Here is a 27390-nt window from a genome sequence, read left to right on the forward strand (position 1 = left end):
GGGAGTGTTTATACCAGGCCAGGATCACATCCATGAGTTGCTGCGTTTTGGGACCTGTTTTGGAACCGATACGACGTTTATTATCAATATCAAATGGCTTTTTACCAGAATCAGAGAGAATCTGTAAAACCTTTATTGTAATATATGAAGTAGCGTTACTAGGCAACGACGTTTCCTTCACCCTCCCTCTGCATGGTAATACAGGATATCTTACATTGTAAGCTAACTTAGCAAGCGCAGTTTAAATAACATGACTAAAAGAAGCCAGCTTTTTAAACCTGCTGCGTTTGTATCGTTAGCTAATGTTGATGTGGGTTACTCACTACAGTTTGCACACCCTTATCTCAGTGCGTTAACTAACGTGATTATAACGCTTTAAAGTTGAGCTTCGCTAAGCTGAGATGTTTGTTGTTGCTTCCAACTTTCTATGGTGGCATTTAAAGTTAGCTCCAGCTAGGTAGCATTAGCGAGCTACCACAGCAAGCTCGACAACTTTAGCGTAATGTGTAGATTGTTTTGATCGACACAGATAAGGACAACGTGTTGTTGTGTTGTGGTGAAGCAGCGTTGAGCAGCAGGTCAGCTAGCTCGGGGGTATTGCGTGTTGCCATGGCGATTGTGGGACAATAACTAGGTCACAGACGTAAAGCTAGTAAAGTTTCTCACATTGTTATGGTTTGTTAAAGCTAACTACAAGAGGGGATTGCTGCACTTTCTCTGCACGTTAAGCTAACAATAGCTGGTGGTGTTTATGCAAGAGGAGCAGTAGTGACAGGAAGCTCTCAGCTACTCTCATTGTGTGTTTTCCCCGGGAACCCGAGCGGGCCAAAACCCACCAACGGCAGCTAACGGTTAAGTCGCAAAAATAGCCAGTAGCCAGTAAACCGTCAACCGTACTGATGTTTACAAGCTGGTCGTGATTGGAGAGTTAGCTAAAGTTAACGGCTCGTTGGTAAGACATGACGCATTTTAATGCTTTACTGTAAGTTAGCTGCAACAATTTATATAAAAACCGATATGCGTTATTAACATTGACAGTCATATCAGTGTGTAACGTACGGTGAGTAAAAACGTCGTTACTGATGGCGAACGGTAACTAACGTTACTGTTGGCTAGGTAACCCAGTTCACATGGTTAAGTAGTTAGCTAAATGTCAAGTTTGCTGTCGTTTTTAGGCACTAACGTTAGGTTAACTCACAGTGACAGGTATGAACCACAACTAGTTAACGTTAGTTAGTAGATTATCTTCCATATATACTCCTGAAATGACCTTTCTTGTTTGTTGTTTTAAAGGTCCCATATCGTGCTCATTTTCAGGTTCATACTTGTATTCTGTGTTTCTACTAGAACATGTTTACATGCTGTAATGTTCAAAAAACACTTTATTTTCCTCATACTGTCTGCCTGCATATACCTGTATTTACCCTCTGTCTGAAACGCTCCGTTTTATTGCATTTCAATGGAATTGCAATGGAATTGCGTTGGTAGGCAACAATTTGAGTCCATGTTTACTTCATGTCAGCTGATGTTATTTACATACACTGCAACATGAAATAAGCTGGGACACATTTAGTATGTTTACCTTTAAAACCGTGTAATGGTCTAAATATTGTATATTTGTGACATCACAAATGGACAGAAATCCTAACGGCTTGTTTCAAACGCGCAATTTCCGAATATGGGCTGTGTGTGTTTCTCCGTATATTGATTTGGTAGTTTAACAGTATTTATATAGCACTTAAATCTGCTTTATAATAAGACTTGAAAATCTCACTTTTTACAATATGGGACCCTTTAAGCTTGTTTAACATGCTTGTTGTTCTGTGGTCCTGTGTTCCAGCAAGCTGTTTCCTTGACTGTTAAAATGTCCTTTTCTTATAATGTTTTTTAATGTAGACTTGTATAACTTTCTTTTTGTTCTGTGTGGTGACCAGTATGCATTTTGTTGTGGATTCCAGCAAGCTGTAAGTGGGTGACATGGCAACCGGAGGGAGCCCCTTTGATGACAGTGCAGAGGAGCTGCACAACTGGACTGTAAGCAATGGCACTCTGGAAGATAGACTCAACAACCTGGTAAGGGCTCATCAGAACCATATAGAAGAAAATTGAGGGGATCTCAACACTTTCTACTTTTATTATCCAGCCAATTTCCAACCATAATTTTGGAATTCAAACTCTAAAATGCAGTACATGTTGTTCTGTAATGTTAAGCTTACAGTCATGTCACTATCATGGCTTATTGATATTGATATGTACATAATATGCATCAGTTCCCATTAGTTCAGTTTATTAGGATCCCCATTAGCTGACGTCATGACACCAGCTAGTCCTCCTGGGGTCCGACACATAAATCAGAAACAATTATCATCATTAAACATCTCATACAAAAATCTCTGTACTCACATTACCTTATATAAAAATGATGCCAGCAAATTTCATGCAATGAGGTATACATATTTCAAATCTTAAGACACCACATACAAACAAAAGCAAACAAACAAACAAATAAATAAAATATCAGCACGCCAGAAGAATCATTAACTATCGTTCATGCAGTTAATTGCATTAGATACTTTTTTAATGCTTTCTTGAAAGTGGCTCTGGTATTTGTTTTACTATCTTGATTCGGTAAAGAGTTCCATCCTGTAATAGCTCTGTAAATAACAGTAGCTTTGAGGAGATTTGTTCTCAGTCTAGCTGGTAAAACATATCCTGAACTGGCCTGTCTTGTCTGATAATTATGTTCTCTACTGATGTACACTACTTGGTCCATACAATACTGTGGTTTCCTGTCATTTAAGACATTCTTGAAGAAGATTAGAAGACTGGATTGTAAACTACTCTCAACAGGAAGCCATGATAGTTAAAAAATAATTTAAAAAACATTTGTGCGCATTGAACAATGGATAGCTAATCTGGGAGTTTTTTTTTTAGATCTTTCTTTGCTGCGTATGACCAAATGACTGGACAGTACTCAAGGTGTGACAAAACTTAAGCTTGGATAGCTTGGTTCAGATTGCTTGATGTTACATATCCAGAACATTTCCTGGTCACAGCAATAATCTTACCCATTTTAGTTACGATATTATAAATGCGTTCAGTCCACATCAGTCTAGTATCCAACACAATGCCTATTAAAGTAAACCTAAATAAGAATGCAAATGTTTTTGCTGTTGATCAGGACTGGGGTGTTCAGCAGAAGAAAGCCAACCGATCATCAGAGAAGAACAAGAAGAAGCTGTCGGCTGCGGTGGTGGAGAGCCGCCTGACTAATGATATTTCACCAGAGTCCACCCCTGGGGCTGGTCGCCGGAGAGGACGCACTCCTCATTCCTTACCCCACATCAAATACACCACCCAGATGTCTGTCCCAGACCAGGCTGAGCTGGACAAGCTGCGTCAGAGAATCAATTTCACAGACTTGGATGAGGTGAATTGTTTCTGTTCAGTGTGGTCAATATGTTGTTGTTAGTTCACATTCCAGGCATACAAGGATAGATTTTTTTGACATACGGTGGCATGAGTGACATGCGGTAGATGTTTGGGCACTGGCGAGTAGCTCAGTCTGTGGACAGAGACACCACAATGAGCTGATGGTTTGACAAACTAATAACAGAAACAGTTTAAAATAGAAGCCAGCATTGACAATAACTGACTGCAGATGGCTGTACCTGTCATGTCACATATGTTGTGGTTTAAATGGTTTTGTTAACTGGCCCCATTTGCTGCCATTTATATATGACTATAGAGCTGTTTGTTAGATGGGGAGTAAGTGTGTGTGGTAATCTGTAGTACTGCAAGTATGAGATTCATGGGATCACAGTGGATTCAATATTTGACTTTTAAGGTACCATGCAGATTTTTTTACCACTACTTGTGCTGCAGAGAAACATCTTTATGAACAGGTCCCTGATTGTATGTCTTTGACCAGCATGAGCATGCATGGCGCAAGCACGCAGGTGTGTTAATGCTCATTTCTGCTGATTGTAGATGGCTAATCATGTCAAGTCTCACTTTTGACTCATGCCTTTTGTGGAATCTCAAGGACATGGAATAGCAATCTTAACGACTGTCACACTGTCACACAAAATAAAAAGTTGCATCACTTGTTCAGTGATAAAATTCCAATGCATTGCTGTGATGAACTCGCAGGGAGTAGAGGAAGTGATAGCATATTTTTCATAGTTTGGTATAGGGTTGTTTGACTGACCTTGTTCTGCTGTGGAAATATTTGTAAGACTCTTCTATCGTGGACAAAGCTGAAGTGAGGGAGAGGAATTTGTGTCAATGCAGCAGGGGCACTGCTTTCTACTTTTTGACAGAAAAGAATGATATAAAAACTGTTCATTAACATTGAAAAAAAACTGAACACCTACCGTATCTGTTTTTTTGTATTTAAAAGAAAATGTGCAGAAGCTTGAGGGGTGATTTGTCTGACTTGTATCTTCTTTTTTTACACAGAGGAGCATTGGCAGTGACTCCCAGGGGCGTGCCACAGCTGCCAACAACCAGCGCCAGTTAGCTGGAGAAAACAAAAAGCCCTACAACTTCCTACCTCTGCATGTAAACACTAACAAAAGCAAGGAGCTGCTCCCTCCCTCGTCCTCTGCCCCAGCCACACCAGCTATCACCAAGGAAACTAAGAAGCAGAGCCCGGGACTCAGGGATACGTTAACCCCTTTGGTTCCTACGAAGGAAACTCAAAGGCTCAGCCGTGGTAGCACCGACAGAGGGCCATTACCGCACAGAGAATATGGGAGAGGAGAGTCGAGAATAGACAGCAGCCAGGTAACATTTTGTTTTGTTATTGCCAAGGTTTTAGTCAGCTCTTACTTTTGTTAACTGCCACTTGAAGCTTTGTAGTCTGAGGATTGAGTGGAACAATGAAGTGTTGGTCTCAAAAACACACAAATCTGTGGGCTGTCAATCTATTAAAATATTTAATCGCGATTAGTTGCAAAAAAATTTTATCTGTTCAAAATGTACCTTAAAGACCTCTTATCAACACGGGAGTGGGCAAATATGCTGCTTTATGCAAATGTATGTATATATTAATTATTGGAAATCAATCAACACAAAACGATGACAACAACAGCTGTCAGTGTGTCAGTGTGCTGACTTGACTGACTTGCCCCAAACTGCATGTGATTATCATAAAGTGGGCATGTCTGTAAAGGGGAGATTCGTGGGTACCCATAGAACCCATTTTCATTCACATATCTTGAGGTCAGAAGTCAAGGGACTCCTTTGAAAATGGCCATGACAGTTTTTCCTCGCCAAAATTTAGCGCAAGTTTGGAGTGTTATTTAACCTCCTTTGCGACAAGCTAGTATGCCATGGTTGGTACCAAGGGATTCCCTAGGTTTTTTAGTTTCATAGGATGTCAGTCTTCACTCTAGCTTTAAAACTGAGCTCGGTACAACCTCCGGAAGATCGATTGTGTTAACACGTTAAAGAAATTAGTGGCGTTAAAACAAATTTGCGTTATCGCGCTAACTTTGACAGCCCTAATCTGTACACAATTCGGTGCCAAACCATCAAGTAGATGCTGAGATATTTTACTGAATATTGTTAAAACTTTGACTTGCTGGTGTTGCTAGAGGAAAAGTCAGAGGATAACCAAAGCTATTAGGATTCATCCTCTTGGTACCATAAATGTCTGTACAAGGCAATCCATCCAATTGTTTTTGTCAGAGTGATGGACTGAAGAACAGACAGACCAACATGGCCATCTCTGGAACCATACTGCTAGCACGGTTAAAAAAAGATATAGAAAATAATGTCATTAACTTTAAAGAAATTAGGTCGCTGAATAATGGAACAGAACTGGAACATGTTTTAATATAGAACAGATAGTTCTCCAGTGTAAAACCCAAATTACGGTGACAGTAGACACTAAAAGTTAATGTCGTTGATTTGATGAAATTTGTTTTTGAAAAACAAAGATCAGTTGAGTTTTTTTCTGTCTTAACAAATATTAAATGTGCAACCAGTAAAATGTGTCTCTTTAGTAACCTGTTTTGGAAGGTATGTGTCTGCCAAAATATCCGCCAAATATAAACTGACAAGCAGCTACTATAGGAGAGTAAATCGACTGCATGTATGAATGGCACGCATTTATATAGTTACATGTTAGAGAATATAGTGTTAGGTTCTTTAAATGTTAGATAAATAATTATGTTGAGTCAGCCACCATTACAGAGCTTATGAGGCTGATGTTAGCTATATAAAAAGTAATTTACTCTCATTTATCAGTTTTTCAGGGTGTGAAGCTCTCGTCACCTTTCAGTGCTACACCAGTGTTCACTCCAGTTTCTGAGAAACTAAACCAAGTGCATAGTAAAATGATTGCTTTTTCAGGTTGCCTGGAGATGTGTAGCATTTTAGGTTTTAGTTAAAGCAGCTATAAATAATAATGTAATGTAATATTGCTCTGTAAATGTTAATTGTGTGAATAAGCAACTGTTTGCTAACTAGCTATATCAATGTAATAGATGATGACATGTCAGTGTTATGTTGACAACTTCTGCTGCCCAGAAAAATCAGGCATTGGAGGTTTAAGTGTACTAATCCTGCCTGGAATGACATTAATTTTACATTTAATTTAAATGAGTCCCTTTTCATATGTACACATGACAGTGTCTTTGTATCACTGGACTCCAGGCCACTCTGTGAAACCAGAACTAGGATGAAAGTGAGGGAGCGGTAGCGCAGCTGAAACTAGGCTGTATTTAGGGCAATTTATAAATATGCCACCCCTGGTGCCCAGCGAGTTTTGTGCCCAACCCCTTTCTGCCCTTATTTAGCCCAGTCTGAGCCGTCGCTACAGATCCTCGCTCACCTTTCTTTACGTCTTTTCTCTGTCTTCTTTTCATTTACTCTTCTGAAACCCACACCAATACACCACCCTCCTCTCTCCCCACGGTGTCAGGTGGTGAGCAAACTGGTACAGATCCGGGAGTACATCAGTAAGGCCAGCTCCATGCGGGACGACCTGGTGGAGAAGAATGATGTGCCGGCCAATGTGGAGCGCCTCTCCCATCTCATCGACCACCTCAAGGAGCAGGAGCGCTCCTATTTACGGTTCCTGCAGAAAATGCTGGTTAGTCTGTCATTTGTTTCTTATTTTTAATCTTTTTCAGAATGAATGTTGTTCTTTGCTTTTCTCATGCTGTCAGGCAATGGAATACAATTTCAGTCAAGCTTGATTGTTAGCTAATTTGTGGTTGAAAAGGAACCGGTTTGTTTTGTTATCCTGGCAGCTTGCCACACATATATTTTTAATGGCTGTCTTTGTCGGTGGCCTGAAACACTTCCAACAGTCAAGTCATGTTTCATGTGATGATGAAATTATGACATTCAGTAGTATGCTGCTTTCATTGCTGCAAGATGGCTTAGTTTTGTGTTTGGTATCACTTTGCCTTGATTGGAGAATTTCTGTGAAATATATAGTAGTATTTGCCAGAAACATATTTTTTTTGTTATGCAGAGAGTAAAATTCACTGCAGGTGTTTTGCTCCCCATATTCCCACACATTTAAACAGCTTGTACATGGTGGCTTTCTCATACATGGAGCATTTTGGGGAGCACATTGTGTTTTGAATTATCAGCTACTAAGTTTTTACTTTAACAATGCCAAACAATTGTTGATTACACTGCATACTTTCCTTTTCAGTTATCCTTGAGTCTCTTGCTGTTCTTTCTTCTATCCCTATAGACACGGGAGCATGACGAGGATGATGTAGGGACCCTGGACTCTGCAGTGGGCTCAGGTTCACTGGCTGAGAGCACTTCCCTCAACATTGAGGTCCGTTCCTCAGATGCCTCAAATGCAACGGTGTGTACATTTGTGCATTTGTGTTTCCCAAAAGGGAAGCAGGTCTCTGTTGCATTACACGTATTAGTATAAGATAATTGTATTTTGTCTTTACAGTTAGACATGAGGAAATATAAACAAGGCAATTTGTCCATCCTTTGCTTTTATCATCTTAGGTTAGTTTTATTTGCTGTGTCAGTTCCTGACAAGCCTCTTTTACCTTTTCTGCTGAGTAGGACCGCAGCACTGTTGTTGTGTTTTGGTAGAGTCAGTGTTTGTGATGCTATGTGGATGTGAATTTTGCAGGGCGGTAGGCCAGAAACAGTGCGAGCTGACCAGAAGGAAGAGTTGGAGAATCTGCGTAAGCAGCATGAACTGCTGAAGAAGATGCTGGAGCAGCAGGAGCAGCTCCGGGCCCTGCAGGGCAGACAGGAAGCACTTATGGCCATGCAGGACAGTGCAGAGCAGGCACTTGCCGTGATCGAAGACACTGGTGAGATACTCACTAACACAGTCCCAGGCCCATTCACGATCAATTGCAGACCATTAGTTGTGTGTTTCCAGAAGAAAACGTAGTATACATTACTTTTCTTCCAGACCGACGCATCGCTGACAACTCAGGTAGAATCCTTTTGATGAAAATGTAATTGCAAGAACTGATGATATTATGGAAGGCATATTTATTTATCAATATTTCTTATAAATATGTTAAAAGTTTCTACCACTTGAAGTCATCTTTAATGATTAAACTAGGGCTGTCAATTGATTAAAATATTTAATCGCAGGATTGTCCATAGTTTATCGTGATTAATCCCACATTTTTAATTAGTTTAAAATGTACCTTAAAGGCAGATTTGTCAAGTATTTAATACTCTTATCAACATTGGAGTGGGCAAATAAGCGTGCTTTATGCAAACGTATGTATATATTTATTATTGGAAATCAATTAACACCACACAACAATGACAAATATTGTCCAGAAACCTTCACAGGTACTGCATTTAGCATAAAAAATATGCTCAAATCATAACATGGCAAATTGTCAGTTAGCTGACTTGACTATGACTTGCCCAAAGAGGTCAAGAAAATGGCCATGCCAGTTTTCCTCGTACAAAATTTAGCGCAAGTTTGGAGCGTCATTTAGCCTCCCTCACGACACGCTACTATGATGTGGTTGGTACCAATGGATTCCGTAGGTTTTTAGTTTCATATGATACCAGTATCTTCACTCTAGTTTTGTAACTTAGCTTGCTACAACCTAGAAATTGCAAGTCGCATTAATACATTAAAGAAATTGGTGGCGTTAAAACAAATTGGCGTTATTATCTCGTTAACTTTGACAGCTCTAGCGTAAACAAATATTTTCCCATGTTTAATTAATTTGACGTTTGCTGTTGTCATTAGTTGTCACAGAAACCACAGGCAGTGTTTCAGGCCTGAGCATCACATCAGAACTGAATGATGAGTTAAACGATTTGATCCAGCGGTTCCACAACCAGCTACATGATTCTCAGGTACAGTGGACTATGCATTTGGGCTGCCATCGCCTCCTTAAATAATAGCATTATGTCATCTAGAAATATAGCCTACATTAAACTGTCTTCTGACTCTTACGCTGCAGTTTTTAAGTATTAATAATAATTATAACAGCATTCTATCAATGTCAGTATGTGAAGATATTTATTATATACAATTTGTTATGAAGAGACATAATCTATAATGTTGGCATGTCCACCTAAGTATACCTCTCATTTGATAAGCCATGTGAACTTTAAAAAAAATATTTCATCAAATGTGTTTTAACTTTTTAATAACAAATGTATAGTTCAAGTTTTCCATTATTTATGCCTTGTAGACTAAAGCAGTGCCAGACAACCGTCGTCAGGCAGAGAGCCTTTCCCTCTCCAGAGAGGTGTGCTGGTCTAGGGCTCCCCATGCTGTTGGTCCACCTCAACACAGGCCTCTCCTCCACTCTGCATCTGGTCCCCACACTGGTCTAGACACTGGGGCAGCAGCTGCTAGTGCCAAACTCACTAAACTCCAAGAACTCCAAGACAAAAAGCAAACCATGGACAAGATCCTGCAGGAGCTGCATTCACTGAGAGACCAGACACTCAACAACAACTCATGTAAGAGTTTTTCCAAAGCCTTTTTTTGAAGTGATTCTGTGGCTTTTTTCCCTGTAAAGTGTAGATGAACTGTATGTGGTTCCTTGCAGGTCGTGGCTTGTCAACACAGTGCAGACTGAGTATGGGAAGATCTTCAGATTGTCCATCTGCTCTCTGCTCTAATGGGGCATCAGCTTCCACTCCCTTTCGTCCTTCACTCACGCAACACCAGGAGAGCTCCAATTCCACAGACAAGCTCAGGTACACACAAAAACACAAGCCGCTGAACAGGCAGGTCAGATATCAGCACCGGGGTGTTGTATAGAGTGGGGGTGGTGTGGTGAAACCTTGCAGCCACAAAACCTACTGCATGTCCTTGTATTGACAGTGTTCTTGAACAAGACACTCAGCCCCCCCACCCTTTTATAGGGGTGCTTTTCTGTAGATGACTCTGTACTTTGAAAATTAGTAGAGGAGGGAGTTGTGAAGACATCGTCCTGGCTTGTCACATCGCCTTTTTAATTATTTAGCCTAATATACTTCTGCATTTCACTCACACATTTTCATGTTCTTTTCGACTCCCCCACAGGAAGCTGAAGGAGGTCCACAAGCGTTTGAATGAGCTGCGGGAATTGGTTCAGTACTACGAGCAGACATCTGATATGATGGTGGATGCGGTCAATGAGAATGTGAAAGAGGATGATGATGAGGAAGAGGAGGAGGAAGATGAGACAGAGGACGGTTCTATGTTTGAGGCCATGTTTGACTCTGAGCAGGAGAACCGCCAGCCTGTAACTAACATCAGGTGTGTTTCTTTAAATAAATAGATGGTTATATAAATTAAATAAAAAATAAAAAAATCTGAATAACTAAAGGGCTGATTAGACTTTTATCGAGGCATAAATCATTATACTAGAGCTTCAACGATTAATCAATTTGTCAATTAGTTGATCAAGAGAGAATTAATTGGCAACTTTTTTTTTACAGCTTTACATTATTCACAGATTCAGCTTGTGTTCAAATTGTTAAATTATGCTTAAACACCACCAATGGGCTCCGCTAAAGTTACAGTATGATCACATTTAGCATTACAATAAGTCACAGTGTGTGTAATTCTACTACTGGCATTGTAATGTATTTAGGGCTGCAACTAATGATTATTTTAATTGTGGATTAATCTGTTGATTATGTTCTTGATTAATCTATTAGTTGTTTGGTTTATAAAATGTCATACAATGGTGAAAAATGTTGATCAGTGTTTCCCAAAACCCAAGATGACGTCTTCAAATGTCTTGTTTTGTTCACAACTCAAAGATATTCAGAGAATTTTTTTTTCTTCTTTTTTTCTATCCACCTTTGCAGTTTTAGATGCATCCATAACTGTCACTGCACTTTGTCTTTAGAAACCCGCATCGCAGTGGGAACTGGACAGACTTGAATAGCCTGACTAACAGGCGCAGTGTCAGGAGCAGTGCCACTAACAACCGTGATGGCAGACTCAACACTGAGTGTGAGATCAACAACCGGTCGGCAGCCAACCTCCGCAGCCTCAACATCCCCTCAGCCATAGGTACACTCATGCACATGCTTGCACAGATCCTTGTTACAGCTGATTGTATCTTCCTTTTGGGTATTCATTTTATTATTATTGCATTTGCCTGCAGCTCACTGTTATCCTTCCATTTGACTATCAACACTGTATTTTAAACTGCCTCTTCTTTCACGCTTGTATTGACAGAGGCACAATGATGCAGACATATGCTGTATCATACTGTAGAATGAAATTTGAAACAGAAAATTCACATCCATTAGTTTGGTAATGTGGCTTTTATGACAGAGTCCTGTGGTTTCAGTAGCTCATTATTTAAAGATCTGTGTTAATGCAACATTTAAGGAGGGAAAGAGACCCACCTTTAAATGACATCCCTTTACAAACTACCTCTGTTTAATTGAATCATTGCTTTTATTTAGCGTGCCAGTACAACAGGGACACTCCCTATAATCAGGTGAAGGATGACGATGAGGATGACGACGGCCTCGATAACGATGAAGGGGCACAGGCTGTGGCTCCAGACAGCGAGGCATCAGGGTCCAGTCGAAGAAGCAGTCTGGGGAACAATGGCGGTTTTGCCCAGAAGGTTCATCGGCACACAGCGAAGCAGAAACTCCGGCAGCTTCAGGAGCTGGTGGCCATGGTTCAGGTGAGGCAGACGACAGAATAATATTGTTACTTCTTGATTGGCAGAATGAAAGGAAAAGTTGCTAAATATGTAGGATTTGAAGAAATGTCTGACTTTGTCAACTCCTATTGGTAGTGCTAAAACAGATGCTCGGTTAAATGTTTTTCCAGAGTGACGACACTGATGCCACAACAGCTAATGAGGATGAAGCTTTACACCAACAGCCAAATAATACCAGAGCTACTGCGGCCGGGTCGTTGGGGGCTGGATCTAAACAGAATCCCAGAGAACTCACTCTCTCCAGCAAGGCCAGGTAAAACATTATTTTGACTGTATTCTGAATGTTTACTTATTGTCTGTGTGTTTGTGGCTTGGATTTAATTTGCATTACATCCAAACTATTGTGGACACAGGGAGAAGCTGTATGAGGAGAAGCTGCGTCAGCAGAAGCAGGAGCTGAAGCAGCTCCATGAAGAGCGCCAGAGGCTCATTGAAATCCAAGGCAAAATCCAGGACCTGCAGTGGGCTTGCCCTGACCTCCAGGTATTTCGCACGCACACACACACACACACACACACACACACACACACACACACAAACACACTCTTACTCATACTCTTACTCACATAATATTCCAAGAATCTAAACTAGGATTTGCTACGAAGCAGAATCAGTATGTAGAAGAACACTATAAACTACAGCCTCCAAAATATATGAATAAACACTTCAATAAAACAGTTTCAACAAAACTAGAACCTTCATGAAGGTAGTATTTATTACACGGCTGTTGTATTAGACTGGATTACTTTTAGCTAGGTGTACCTAATAACCTAATAAATCCCTTTTAAAGGGTTACATATTTGTATTTAGAAATATACCATTTTCACCTTTTGTGGTCTCCTTTCTAGTCATCTGTGTCCAGCACAGTGAGTCAGCAGGGCTTGCTGAGGAAGGTTCCAGTTGCAGTTTCTACTCCGGCCACTGTCCTGGCTTCCTCCTCCTCTGCACCCCAAACTAACTCAGCTGTGCTGAAACCCACTGCTCCAGAAGCAGCTACTTCTTCAGTCACTGACAATGAGGTAACAAACTCCACCTTGCACACACAAAGACCCATGGCTACCACTAGTCAAATGTCACAGTGAGATCTTTACTGTCAGAACCGTACAGATTACAGTTAACTGTTGCCCTCTGTTCTTGCACTGTCAGCAGCTATGGTCTGAGATGCGTCGCCACCAGATCTTGCGGGAAGAACTGCGACAGCGCAGAAAGCACCTAGAGTCTCTGATGGCTGAACACCAGAGACGTAGTGGTCTCAGTGACTCTCCCTCTCCCAGGCGGATTGACGACTCAGAAGGCCTTGCTACACCCTCACAGCCTGTCAGTAGGGATGAAAGGTAGGAGACACACTGCTCTAGGGGCCTGTCTCACCAAGTCCGAGATAGAAGTCCAATAGCTTAGTTATTTTTAGGGGTGTCATGATTCTCCAAATCCACAAATCATTTTGATTGTCGATTTAAAAAAAAAAAAAATGTCAGCACTGACTTTGTCATTGTTGGACTATGGAGTGCTGATTTGTAAAGATCGTAAAGAGGTTTTATGCCCGTCATTTACAATTTCAAATTTTTCTTCAAAAAAGAGGCTACATGGTATCAAGCATGATCATTTTTTGGAATGTATCACACTAAGGCCATATGGTCAAATTTAAATAATTTATATAATATGTAATAACAATAAGTTATTTCACCAGTCAACAAACTGTTAAACAACAAAAAGAAGATCCACTAGATGGCAGGAGGGTACTTTACAAAAACAGATTGAGTTTCTCAGAGTTAACGAGGTACACCTAAATGCACCATGATGTTCCTTTCGGCAGGTACATGCTTTACCGTACAAAGCGATGTAGACACACAATCTATTTTAAAGTGAAACTGTGGCTGAAATTGACAAACAGTTCGAGGAAGGCAACATGTTACCACAGTGGTGACTTCAGGAAGCAGGAGGATTTTACAGTTTTGTTGTTTCTCTGTCATCTCCAACTCCGGCAGTGGCCGGACGCGTGCAAGTAGGCAAGGGTGGAGAGACTTTGAAGGTCAAAATCGAAAGCTCATTTTGATCGATTCTCGATTTAAAAAGATTTGGAAATCATTACATCCCTAGTTATTTTACATATTTTATAAGTAAAACAGGAGATAAAACTCTTACAGCAGCCACATTGTACAACATGAGCTCTCATGCTTTGCTCAAACATATTGTTAGAGCTGTTGTGATTAGTCTTACTTAGTTTGATTTATTTTTTAAACTGGAGTAGGGATTAAAACTGATGGTTATTACATTGAAAGACAACATCATTTTACCATTTTGCCGATGTATCTTCAGGACGATGGCTACCTGGGGTTCCACTCCCTGCCACCTTGATGATGATGATGATGATGAAGATGACGATGAGGATGAATATCACTCAGAGATGGGTGCGGAGGAGGAAGAGGAGCATGATGATTGTGCAGAGAGCAGCTCTGATGACGACATCCACATCTACTCATCCAGCAGGAACCAGTGCTCCTACAGTAACAGGAAGAATCAAGGAAGGTCAGACGAAGTGGAGGCAGAAAGAATTCTATTGCACGGATATCTGTAATCTGTCTTTTAAAACATCTTTTGTATTTTTAGCAACCTGAAGCCTCCACCAGCCTTCTCAGGTGAAGGTAGTGGGAATCCATCTCTTCATAACAAGACTAGGGCAAAGCAACAACAACAGCAGCAGTCCAGAAGTTTGAACCAGTCTGCGACGAGCCAGCATGGAGGCACACGGCGACAAGAGAACCTGCGCTGGGCCTCTGAGCTCTCCTTCGCTGAGGGCTCAGGCCAGTGGCAGGAACAGGTCAGCCAGCTGCAGAGACAGCTGGACTTCAGCACCAGCATGTGTCAGACACTCCTGCAAGACCAGCAGGTTGGTGGACTGAACAAATAAATGCGTATACACGGACACTGACCGTGATAATTGACACAAGCTTGCACCGCATTTGAAGACTTAATTTGAAGTTATAGTGGAATTGTCAATGCAGCCACTGTTCTCTTGGACTGGATAAAAAGCTATGAGTGGAGACTCCACTCATAGCTTTCTATCCGGTCTTTGTTTAGGTGCCTTTTTACTTTGTATTTTTAAACACAATGAAACAGTTGTTTCAAACAAAAAATTCTCTCACTTCCTTCCACAGACACTCTCTTACATGTTGCAAACCCTGCTGACAGGTCAGTACAGTGTGTTATCCAACAACCTGTCATCACCACAGGTCCACCTGGTCATGCACCAGCTCAACCAGTGTTACACCCAGCTGGCTTGGCAGCAAAACAACGTACAAAGGTGAACATAATAGTACACAATAGTACACCTCTTTATTACTATCAAATAGGTCATCTTTTTAAATTTACTATTTTCTGTCATGCTTTTTTTGCAGAATAAAGCAGGTCCTTAATGACCTCCTTCAGCAGCATCAGCAGGCTTCCTCTTCAACAGCAGGTCGGCAGACACAGAAGCATGGCTCATCCCAGGAACCCAGCTCCGGTCCCTCTGCCTCCCCTGGTGTCTTCCTCCCCTTCTCCTCTACCTTTCATCCTCCAACCAACAACATGTCAACTGCTGCCTTATCCCCGTTCCCTCCCAGTATGTCATGAATATTTATTAGCTCTCGAGCTTCAGATTCTCAAGTCGTCTCACACAAAACATGTCTAGAATGGAATGCATGAGAAGCAACAGAAAGCTAAAACATCTACATGAGGCTCAAAAGACGGGGTTTACAGTGATTTCTTTAGACCAACTAAAGTGATGTAGAGTGCTATTGGGATGTCATTACCAGAAATTTAGTAGCCAATACCAGTGAAATTCCACAATTTTCGATACCACGGTAAAAAGCAAAAGTAAAACAATAAATCATGTATTTGAACATTCACTCCTTTATTACCGTTTGTTAGGAGGTTAATCCCCTCAGGTGATCTATAAAGTGCCTTCTTAAACAGGTCATAATTCCCTCTCTATTATGTATTTCATATTGCTGTAAAAACATCTGCTTCAAACAACTGCATTTATTCAAGTTTCTCACCAAAAACTACATTTTACAAGATTACATTTGAACACATCATGATAATGTTAGAAATTACCCTCGCCCAATACTTATTTGTACTGAATGCAGTATAAGGTAAATTGGCACCTCCCTTGTTGAAATCAGCAAGACATCACAGTCCTGCACGGAGCTAACAGCTAATTTTAGCAAGCTCTCGTCCTGCCAATTTCAACACAGATTTGTTGTTCGCAATGTAGCATCATCGGGAAAAAAATTAGGGTGCTTTCCCTGGACGCGTCGATAGTGATTTAACTGCGTCTCAAACACATTTTCTATCATCCCCGGGACGGCGTTAGTCTCGAGCCCTCACGATACCTGCAGAGAAACAAGAACCGTCACATTTTCAGAATTTTGGCATCAATTTGGTACCGAAGTTTCAGTTCTCGTGGCATCCCTAGGTTCTAAAAAGCTTCTTCGCTATTCCAAAATCAATGAAAGTATGACCTTCAATATGTCATTGCATTTATGAAAATCTTTGCAATGTCTCTTTGCAATAAAAGTATAGAATGTTCAAGAAATTAATATAGAAAATGTAGACATTTTTGTTTTTTTATCTTCATGTAATTGTACACTGCCTAAACAGTGTTAATGTTGCGGTTACTGGTATGAGTAATCTTTTTCAATTAGAGCATTTGAATTTGTGATATATTTTAAAGTGACTCAGTCATGCAGAAATGAAAGGCCAAAAGTCCAACTGTCATGATTTAATTGATTCTTTGGATCATTAACACTTAAACGCAGAGCAAATTAAGTTTTTTTTCTTTTTCTTTCACTCTGCAGGCTTTAACTTGTATCCACTCTTCCCTGGTCCCATGGGCGAGTTCCCCCCGGGTGCAGCAAGTCAGGCAACCGCTGACCACCGCAAGCAGCAGTTAGACCCCAACGCCTCAAGTAAAACGGAGTACATGAGTTTCCCTCCTCCACTGCAGCGCTCTCCTCTCAACACCACCACCACAGAGAGCAGGTATGTCCATCACTTTAGCCTGAAAAGACATGTCTATTTATTCATGTAAACATTATTGTTCATATATTTATTTTCCACGTGACCCCTTTAGACCATCCGGCTGGCTTAACACCTCCTATGCAAACAACACCGTCCAGCATCGCCAATCTAAAACCCAAGAGTCCCAAGAGTCTCCCTCCTCCTCCCCCATTTTTGCCAGTCGCCACCCCCGACCTCAAGAGTTTGACAGGGCGTCACAGGAAAGCTTCAGCAGCATGCCTGATCCTGTTGACCCCACCACCATCACAAAGACTTTTAAGGCCGGGCGCAAGGCCTCTGCACAAGCCAACCTGGCCTCACGAAGCAAGACGCCCAATTCTAAGAGTCGTCGCAGGAGGAGCAAAGGGCACAACAAGAACAGTGAAGGTATCAAAATGGAGTTGAATCTTCTTTATTGTTTGCTGTAACCAAACTAGCAAGGACTTAATGAGGAAAATCTCATCTCAAGTGTTTTTCTTTAATTTGTTTTTGTATTTTTCCTCAGGCCATGAGAGTGACAGTGTTAGCAGCACTGCAGACTTTGTCCAGGAGAGGGCAGCCCTGTCTCGTCAGAAGGATCAGAATAAGAGTCTGTTGGACAAGCTGACTCGAGAGAAACTTGACAGCAAAACTAAGTTTGGGAACAAACGAAACGACCTCTCCTCTGGTGCGGGTCAAGCTACTTGTAGTGAAAGTTATGCACCCACCTCACCCCTCTTTTGTCTGTGTTTTTCTTTGTATACATTTAGTATCTGCATTAGGCTTATTTTACATTTGTGTTTTTTTCCTGTAATTATATCATCTTGTCCTTTACTTTTTTTTTTTTTGCACATTTGTCATGTCCACGTTTCATTTTCATTTTTGGTTAATTTACTTTGTTGTCACTTTAATTTATCTTACTCACAGCCTATGCTTGGAGAACACCCTTCCTCTCTAACAGAATTGCATGCACAGAAGCACCAGGTAAACTCAAATGCAAACCCAAGCATGATGTGGTTATTATGTCACCTAAACATCCCATGCATGATCTGTTTTTGTCTTAACCTAAACCAAATCTTCTAAGTTTGAGGACAAACTATTGTTTTTCACAATGCAAGTATCCACCCAAATCTCATGCTGTCAAATCTTGATCCTGTAGATGCAAGCAGCGACTTCTCGCTGTTTGAGGCACTGAGGGAAACCATCTACTCTGAGGTGGCTACTTTGATATCCCAGAATGAGTCCCGTCCCCACTTTCTCATTGAGCTCTTCCATGAGCTGCAGCTGCTCAACACAGACTACTTACGGCAGAGGGCGCTGTATTCCCTACAGGTATGTATGGACACATGTAACTACTGTACGTAGTATGATTGGATATATCTTTTTTAATGGGCTCGGATTATAAAATATTAAGGCTGATTTGTCCCTAAAGAGAATATCGGGTGAGTTCTTGTCTGGGTTCAAGGTCAGAAGGGTTGTTTGGCAGAATATCTGGTCATTTGACTGGTTATAGATGAGATCTCACAAACTATTAAGGCATAATTGGCGCTTTCTCAATCATTCTAAACCATTTGAGAGTTTGGACCTCTGCTTTTCGGCAGACCAGACCTGCAGGAGACCGTTAGAGACAATTAGGAGGGGAAGAATGGGGGCTTTTGACATTTCAGTCATGAGGCTGGTAGAGACAAAACCCGGTGCACAGCATTGTGCGGCGCTGCTGTCATTGCTAGTTTCAGACCGTGCAGCTGTCTTTTTCATGTCCAGCATCCACGTTGTGTAAGTAGCAAATGTACTTGTGCCCATCTGTGCGCCCATGGGTGTGTTCGTCTTAAAATGAGGTGTAGTCAGGAGCTTTGTTGGTGCATTGCTAGTTTGAGGCAGCAGAACTTGATTGCGCCAGGTACAGGAGATGACACTCATTCATTTTATTTAATTAATTTGGTTTAATAATCGGTTTAATAAATTCATGTTACGCACAAAACACACCTATGATTAATTAAGAGACTAAATACAACCCCTTTCAGATTATGCGCCATTTAACTAGCAAAAGTGTTGAACACACCTTAAGTGCACGTGCGCCATGCACTTAAGACCATGTGCTATTGATCGTTTAATAATAATAATAATAATAGCTTGGATTTATATAGCGCCTTTCATGAAACCCAAGGACGCTTAACAAAGACATAAATAAACACAACAAATGTAACAGAAGCTAGGGGCCATAGGCCTTGGTGAAGAGGTGGGTTTTGAGGAGTCTTTTGAAGGTGTCCAGAGATGGTGCGTTGCGGAGCTCTATGTTTAAATAGGGTCTTATGGGTTTTAGGTTGTAGGGTAAAGGCTGGTGGAAATGTGAATGTCTTGAACATCTGAGGTTAACATGTCTTAAACCATACAGATAAAGAAAAGATAAGAAGAGGATGAGAGAGGGATAAATGAGTCTCATCTTTCATTCTACTAGTCATCTTGTGTTAATGTATATATTATGTTCTAATGAATTTACTGTTTAAAGTATGTTTTCTTGTGATTATTTATCTATTTAGTATTCTTCTTAAAATTTAATAATATGTATATGTATATATATATATATTATATATATATTTTATATATATTATATATATATGTATATGTGTATATGTATATATATATGTATATATATATACGTATATATATATATATATATATATATACATATATATATATGTATATATATATATATGTATATATATGTATATATATATATATGTATATATATGTATATATATATATATATATATATGTATATATATATGTATATATATATGTATATATATATATGTAAATGCACTTTAGTTTGAGTGTTGTCGAGGTAATCTAAAATTTGTGTAATTTAATCAGAATTTTAAATCAGTCAGAATTTTAGACTCCTATAATCTGAGCCTGGCCTTAGATATAAATGCAATGTCCCCTTGAGAACTTATTCTCTCCCTGTGTTTCTGCCAGGATATCGTGACCAGACACCTGACAGAGAAGAGTGCAGCTGCGCACCAGATGCCCCCTCTTGGCCCTGTGGTGTGGGCTGCAGGCTCTCAGTCTGAGCTCACACCCAGTGAGAGTTTGGCAACCAGTGATGCAGTAAGAGACACATTATTGCTTCCCAGTGTGGCATTCTCACACATTTTTAATGTTTGTTCTCTTTTTCTCCTAATTTAATGTGTCACTCCATAGTGAGGCCTCCACCAGTCCTGAAGTACTTCTCTCGATCCATATAGTCATCCTCCCCCTTCTCTTTTTTTTAATCACTTTTCCTTCTTCCTCTTCTACATTTCAATACATCTTTCATTAGTTTCTCTCTCAGCCTTGTCTCCTTTCATCCATCCCTGCCTTGTCTCTTTTCATCCTTCCATGTCTCTCTTTATTCTCTGATTTTAATTTCCCCACCCAACATCTTCTTTGTCTTTGAATTTAACTTGACAGCAAGACTTCAGAAACCTGTCTGTAAAATAAAAATGACCCTCATTTCTCCACGCCTCTTTTGGCCAGATCAGACATGTGTTCTTTGTTCTGGGCCAAGGTCCCACGAGTTCTACTAATTGGGTACCAGGCCTTTTTTCTGTTTAAATAATACCTTTGTTCAAGAATGATGGATGAGATGTCTAATTCTCCAAGTCAGAAAAAGGAGAATGGCAAGAGAAGCCACCATTGCTGTTAATAGCATTATGCTGTTTTTTTTTAAAAAGTGGATCTGTGATGAATTATCCAGTCTTCTATAATCTAAACAATTGGGGGATATATATGTCAGATATATACTGTGAGTGACTCAAAACAGAATCTTGACCATTTTCAGGAGGTGGTGGAGAAAAACTTGAGGCTCACACAGGACACGATGAAGAAGAGGGATGATGCAGAATCTGTGGGCAATGAGAGCACCATGTCAACCTCCTCCAACCTGGAACCGTTTGCTAACGATGACCTGGGTATAGTTATGCATGTAGAAACTATTTGGGACTGAAGCTTGTAAAACTGTATACCTATCTGAAACCTTTTTCGCATCCTGGTATTCATCTGAAATGCTTTGCTTATTGCCTTTAACTAAATTAAATTGAGGTACTACTACCTTCTTTTTCGAGAAGGACTACTCAGGGCTGGTCTCAGGGTCAACACCACACGGTCAAACTAAAGAAGATTACCTTTCAGAAGAGGACTGTTTGGCAAAGAACAAATGTACTCTCAGATTTTGGGAACTTCAGTGACCTAGATTAGGAGCTGACATACTGTACTTAGTTTGATCCTGTAGTGTAGACCTGGTTACAGATGCATTAATATTAGGGCTGTCAATCGATTCAAATATTTAATTGGGATTAATCGCATGATTGTCAATAGTTAATCGCAAATTAATCACACATTTTTATCTGTTCAAAATGTACCTTAAAGTTAGATATGCTTGCTTTATGCAAATGTATTTATATATTAACACAAAACAATGACAAATATTGTCCAGAAACCCTCACAGGTACTGCATTTAGCAAAATAATATGCTACAAAATCATAACAAACTGCAGCCCAACAGGCAACAACAGCTGTCAGTGTGTCAGTGTGCTGACTTGACTATGACTTGCCCCAAACTGCATGTGATTATCACAACGCATTATTATCACGTTAACTTTGACAGCCTTAATTAATATCCATTACAGTCTCCTCTCTCTTGCTTCATTGATTTTGAACTTATTGTATCCCTTTTCTGTCTCTTTTTCGCTCTCCTTTCTTTGCTGCTCTGATAGGCAACACGGTGATTCATTTAGACAAAGCTCTGGCCAGGATTAGGGAGTATGAGCGCATGAAGCTTAAAGCTGAGTTTAACCCCTGCAACGCCAGCTCTACAGCTGCAGTTGACTCTGAAGTCTCAATTTCTGAACATCCTTCTGCTAACCTTGCTGACCAAGTGGAAGGTACCCAATCATATGATTCTGCCTGCGTACACCAAAGACCCGTAGCAGCACAATCATTGCCTTTCACTTTGCTGTTTAATTTTGCGGAATTTTTTGAATAAAATGATTTGTGTCTGTGAGCAGCAGGTGACGTGCGCTGTCCTCAGATTGACACCCAGCAGTTGGACCGTCAGATCAAAGCCATCATGACAGAAGTCATTCCTTTCCTTAAGGTAGGACAACCAACACAGGGAGCTGCAGAGAATGTACTGGAATTGAAAAAATATGAATTTCCCATACTTGGAACTTATCTATTTAATTAAATAAGAGTTCTTGTTAATAATGAATTGCTAATAGTGCTGACTAATAAATCGTATTTTCATCGTCATCGTGATATGAACAAGCGCGATAAACACATCGCAAAAGACTGCCTGAGCTGCGATACATAAGAAAAATCATTTTATTTAGGGATGATTACCAAAACCCGCAGGGTTAAAGACCACAACGTTAGTATTTATTATCAAGCTGAAGTCTCTCCCCTGCTATGTGTTGGGGCTGTGGAGGAGTTCTCCACACATACACAATCACACAGTGAATCACATCAGCTGTGTTCTTCATTCTTTTTAAACTTTACTCAGTATTTTCATGTCAGGAATATTATTAATATTTCAGATTGAGTTTATATGGTGACTTTGCTGTTGTAAACATTACTGTTGCTGCTCTAGAAAACAATATTTAACACAGTTCTATTTAAAATATTCAATTCTAATCTGGTTCCGAATTTAAAGACAACCAGGCTGACATAAGTAGAGCTAATATGCACACTTCAATATTTGTTTATTTATCGCGAGTCATATCATCATCGCAATATTCAAAAATTATATCCTCATCGTACAGGCCTAATTGCTAAATGTTTTAAGGCTCAAATTGAATGTCATCAGCACTGGATGCGCCACTGTGAATATGAACTGTCGTTTAAGAGTTAAATCACTCTGTAATGTTCATGTTTTCTTTTATTAGGAGAACATGGATGAGGTGTGCTCGCTCCAGCTGTTGACAACTGTGCGGCGCATGGTCCTTACCCTCACCCAACAGAACGATGAAAGCAAAGAGTTTGTCCGCTTTTTCCACCGACAGCTGGGAGGCATACTGCAGGTATGACCAGTGACGATACCAATTTCTTCAAGTGCAGATGACACAAGTTTAAGCATATGATATGAAGAACAGCCTTTCTGATGTTTCCACACTCTCTTCTCTTGCTCCAGGACTCTCTTAGTAAATTTGTGGGCCGTACTCTGAAGGACTGTGGAGAGGATCTTCTGGTGGAGATCTCAGAGATCCTCTTCAATGAACTCGCCTTCTTTAGGCTCATGCAGGATTTGGACAACAGCAGCAGCATCGCCTTGGCAGCCAAACACAAAAATAAGAAGAGGGCTGAGCAACCCAGTAGAGCAAAGCACAGTCTCAAGGTAAGTTGTTTTTTTCTATTCCCACTTTGTATTTGTTGGTAATACAATAAAAGTATGTATGACGAAAGAATGAACACTGTAGCAAGGAAGTCTGTTTGATTGAGACTAATTTGACTTTTTATGTTCCTCCAATTAGGAAAATACAATATCTGGTGCAGATAAATCAATTTCTCCAGCCTACACAGATGAAGACAAGGTTGGTCATTTTAATACTGATAATGAAAATTGTCAATACCACTTAGATCACCAGTAATCTGCTACAATCATGTCTCTCTTGTCTTCTTCCAGGATCAAGATGAGGCTGAGCAGGAAGGTGATTCTACCCTCCGGGAGCTCTACCTGCAAACAGAGACGAAAAACAGCAGGAGCAGTGAAGCTTCAGAGGTGGAAGAGGAAGATGAGGATGAAGGGGACGGACAGGGAATCCCCCTGTCCATCAGTAAGTGAACATATTAAAAAGGGCCCCTTGGTATTATTTAGTGAAGAAACAACCCCCCCAAAAGAAAGCCAAAATCAGTATAAACTGAGATGATTACATTTTTATGATTTGATTTACTTTTGAAAATCAAAATATCTACCAATTCCTATACATTAAATGTTTTTCTGTCTAAATGCAATTTCATGTATATACACACACACATACATGCATGCATTAATGAAACACATGTACCTGTACATGTCATTCTTATATGTTCTTTCTGTTCTTTCTTTCAGGTCTTTCTAAAGCAGAGACTCAGGCCCTGACAAACTACGGCAGTGGAGAGGATGAGAACGAGGAGGAGGAAATGGAGGAGTTCGAAGCTGGACCGGTTGATGTCCAAACATCCTTGCAGGCTTCTGCTGATGGACAGGTGGAGCAGGAGGTCAGTGTTACGGTTTGTCGCAGATAGATATCTTTTTCATAAACAACCATAACTTGTATTTTTTAACACACTTTTCTTAGTCTGACCTGTGGAATTGTTTCATGCTTCAGGGGACAACACCCAGCGAAACCCAGGAAACCAAAGCTGAACAGAGGAGTTCAGATAATGATGGTGAGGCCCTCCTTCATATTTTCAGTGGGAATTTCCTTCAAGCTAGAAAATGTCAAACTGGCATTTGTCTGATAGAAATCTTGTATTTTTAGACCCTTTGTTGGTCCATCATATTTTATAACATTAAAGGCAGGGTGGGCGATCTTGAGAAACGAGCATGAGTACACTAAAAATTATCCAACTGAAAAACCCGAGCCCAGTGTTGCCATCTCTTTTCCAGTGAAACTAGCTATGCGAGCGCGCATGTGTGCCGACCCGCTACATTTATACGCTTAGAAAGTTACAAACAGTCCCTTTAACTTTTCTTCTTTGTTTAGTAGCAAACAACAAGTCAGTTGGGACCATGGCTTCCACAGCAGAGAGCCGTGACATGGTGGCAAGCCAGAGTCCTGAGGAGGAGAGTAACGTTGGGGCAGCTGCTGCCTCAGAAGGAAGCTCCCATGAAGTCTCCGCTGATCAGGACGTCCCCAAGGAGTCAGTCACCTCTAGCAGCCCTGACACAGACTCCCCTGTCATGATTAATGTAGATGTAAGTCCAAGGCTGAAGATACTCAGTTTAATTAAAAAAAACATGCTCATGATGTTTCTATTTATCCAATCAACATATTTTACCAAAACAGTGGTATGCTGGAATGAAAACACCATTATTCACTAGTAACACACTGAATACTTTGACCTTTATTGCTGCTGTTGTGTATTGATTTTATCAATATTATTGATGCAGGAGATGGGCTCAGGCAACACCAGTCAGAAATCGGATGAGGACGACTTTGTGAAGGTGGATGAGTTGCCAATGCAGCTTTCAGTCATGTGTGAGGTGTGTAACAGCTAACAAATAAAACACTGTTTGTATTAATTAAAGAGAAGCCAAGGTGTAAAAACATTTGATCTAATGATAATACTGTGTGCTGTAACATTAGGAGGAACTACAGAAGAGAATAGTGGAGGAGCAGCAGAATAACAACCTGTCTGTAGAGATCCTCAATGGGAACACTGAGTCGCTGACTGGGCTCGTGGGAAATGCACAGGCACTGAAGGAACCAGGTATGGATTACAGTTTTGTTTGTGTAGTTACCAAATACCCTAAAAAAAACAACAACACACTCTTTCTTGTTACACCTGCAATCGCTGGTTGATGGGCTGATGGTGGCCGATTTGAAAATTGTATCGCCCAATCATTGTGTACGTGCATCCAGGAATGATCCACTGTTTTTGTCTGTACATAACTAATAGTCCATCACTTTTAGAGTAAATTATGTATTTTCCTTTTTGTTTTTCAGACACTGCTGGTGCCCAGAGCGTGTAAAGATTTATACCGATGTCTCCAAATCTACTGTTTTTAGCAACACTATGCTTGCACCCTCAATCTGCTCTGGATGTATGATTGTTGATTCTTTATCTGCTAGTTTAAAGGAGCAAAGGCTCATCATTTTGGTCACAAGTTAGCTGTGACTCCTGACGCACAGATACAACTAAACATAATCAACACTTAGTTAATTTTATTCCTGAATGTTTAATGTGATTTATGGGTAATCTAGGGAGGGGTTGTCTTTATGCTGCTGATTACTGACAGTTAAGCCTCTGTCTGAATCGTTGTAGTCCTGAAACTCCTGGTCAGATTCGCCTTAGTCTCCTTCTTGGTTCTGGGATCAGTTTAACATGAGTTGTGATTTTTTTAAACGTTTTATTTGTCTTGGCCTTATTGTTACACAGCTCGTCTTTTCTGCACTTGATTCCTAATTATAAGGAGATTACAGTAGGATGGAAGTTCAGTTGTAGCCTGGCTGACTTTAGCTAATTGCGTCTCCTGCTTGAAGACTTTTTCCTTTATATAAGAGCTCAAACTCAGATTTAACTTTTATCCCTTCAGACACATCTTTATATACTGTTCTGTTAATTGTTAGTCTCCATCGATTTTCATCTAATTAAAAATGTTGACTACAGTAATAAGTTTTAAATAATAAAATGCTGGACCTTTAAAAAAATGGTGGTGTGCGTTGACACATTTTGTACATCAGTGTTTTCGTGTTTCCATGAAGTTTTTCGACATGTGATACTATTGATTTTTGTTCATGAAATTTTTCGACAAACGATATTATGAATTTCTTTTCATGTAATTTTTCGACATACTACACTTTGACCTTTTTTCATGAAATTTTTGGAAATACTATACTATGACTTTTTTCATGAAATATTTGAACATACTATACGATTACTTTTTTCATGAAATCTTTCGACAAACAATATGAATTTTTTTTCATGTAATTTTTCCACATACTATACTCTTGACTTTTTTTCATAAAATTTTTTGACATACTATACAATTGACTATTTCATGAAATTCTTCGAAATACTATACTATGATTTTTTTTCATGAAATCTTTCGACATTCTATACTATGACTTTTTCATAAAAATTTTCGACATACTATACAATTGACTATTTCATGAAATTTTTGGAAATACTATACTATGACTTTTTTCATGAAATCTTTCGACAAACTGAATTTTTTTTCATGAAATTTTTTCGACATACTACACTGACCTTTTTTCATGAAATGTTTCGACATACTGACTTTTTTCATAACATTTTTCTACATACTTTAATAAGACGTTTTTTTCATGAATATTTTCAGATACTATACTATGACTTTTTTTCATGAAATTTTTCGACATTCTATACTGACTTTTTTCATGAAATGTTTCTACATACTACACTTTGACCTTTTTCCATGAAATTTTACGACAAACAATATGAATTTTTTTTCATGAAATTTTTCGACAAATTTCGACCAATTCTG

At 39.9% G+C, this 27390-nt stretch overlaps 1 protein-coding gene across 18 annotated transcripts; it reads left to right on the plus strand.

Moving 5' to 3' along the window:
- On the plus strand, positions 1 to 26575 carry pcm1 (pericentriolar material 1). Of its 18 annotated transcripts, none has more exons than XM_074629525.1 (41): positions 10 to 195; positions 1959 to 2073; positions 3182 to 3430; positions 4462 to 4788; positions 6932 to 7102; positions 7718 to 7837; positions 8123 to 8309; positions 8414 to 8437; positions 9221 to 9330; positions 9672 to 9945; positions 10035 to 10185; positions 10514 to 10729; positions 11328 to 11494; positions 11896 to 12125; positions 12275 to 12417; positions 12518 to 12647; positions 13013 to 13183; positions 13311 to 13498; positions 14481 to 14690; positions 14772 to 15051; positions 15320 to 15465; positions 15560 to 15765; positions 17003 to 17186; positions 17278 to 17591; positions 17710 to 17871; positions 18111 to 18167; positions 18343 to 18515; positions 20163 to 20294; positions 21007 to 21136; positions 21941 to 22108; positions 22232 to 22320; positions 23108 to 23242; positions 23353 to 23556; positions 23693 to 23752; positions 23845 to 23995; positions 24271 to 24419; positions 24530 to 24590; positions 24908 to 25119; positions 25315 to 25407; positions 25511 to 25634; positions 25871 to 26575. In XM_074629525.1, the coding sequence occupies exons 2-41, from the start codon at positions 1978 to 1980 to the stop codon at positions 25894 to 25896; spliced, it is 6420 nt and encodes a 2139-aa protein (XP_074485626.1). In that variant the 5' UTR covers positions 10 to 195; positions 1959 to 1977; the 3' UTR covers positions 25897 to 26575. The 18 variants fall into 18 exon arrangements, with proteins under 18 accessions (XP_074485631.1, XP_074485642.1, XP_074485638.1 ...); XM_074629529.1 differs by having other exon boundaries at positions 24911 to 25119; XM_074629528.1 differs by having other exon boundaries at positions 13314 to 13498.
- The last annotated feature ends 815 nt before the right edge of the window (positions 26576 to 27390 follow it).

This window comes from Sebastes fasciatus, chromosome 3 (assembly GCF_043250625.1).
Source record: "Sebastes fasciatus isolate fSebFas1 chromosome 3, fSebFas1.pri, whole genome shotgun sequence".
NCBI lineage: Eukaryota > Metazoa > Chordata > Actinopteri > Perciformes > Sebastidae > Sebastes > Sebastes fasciatus.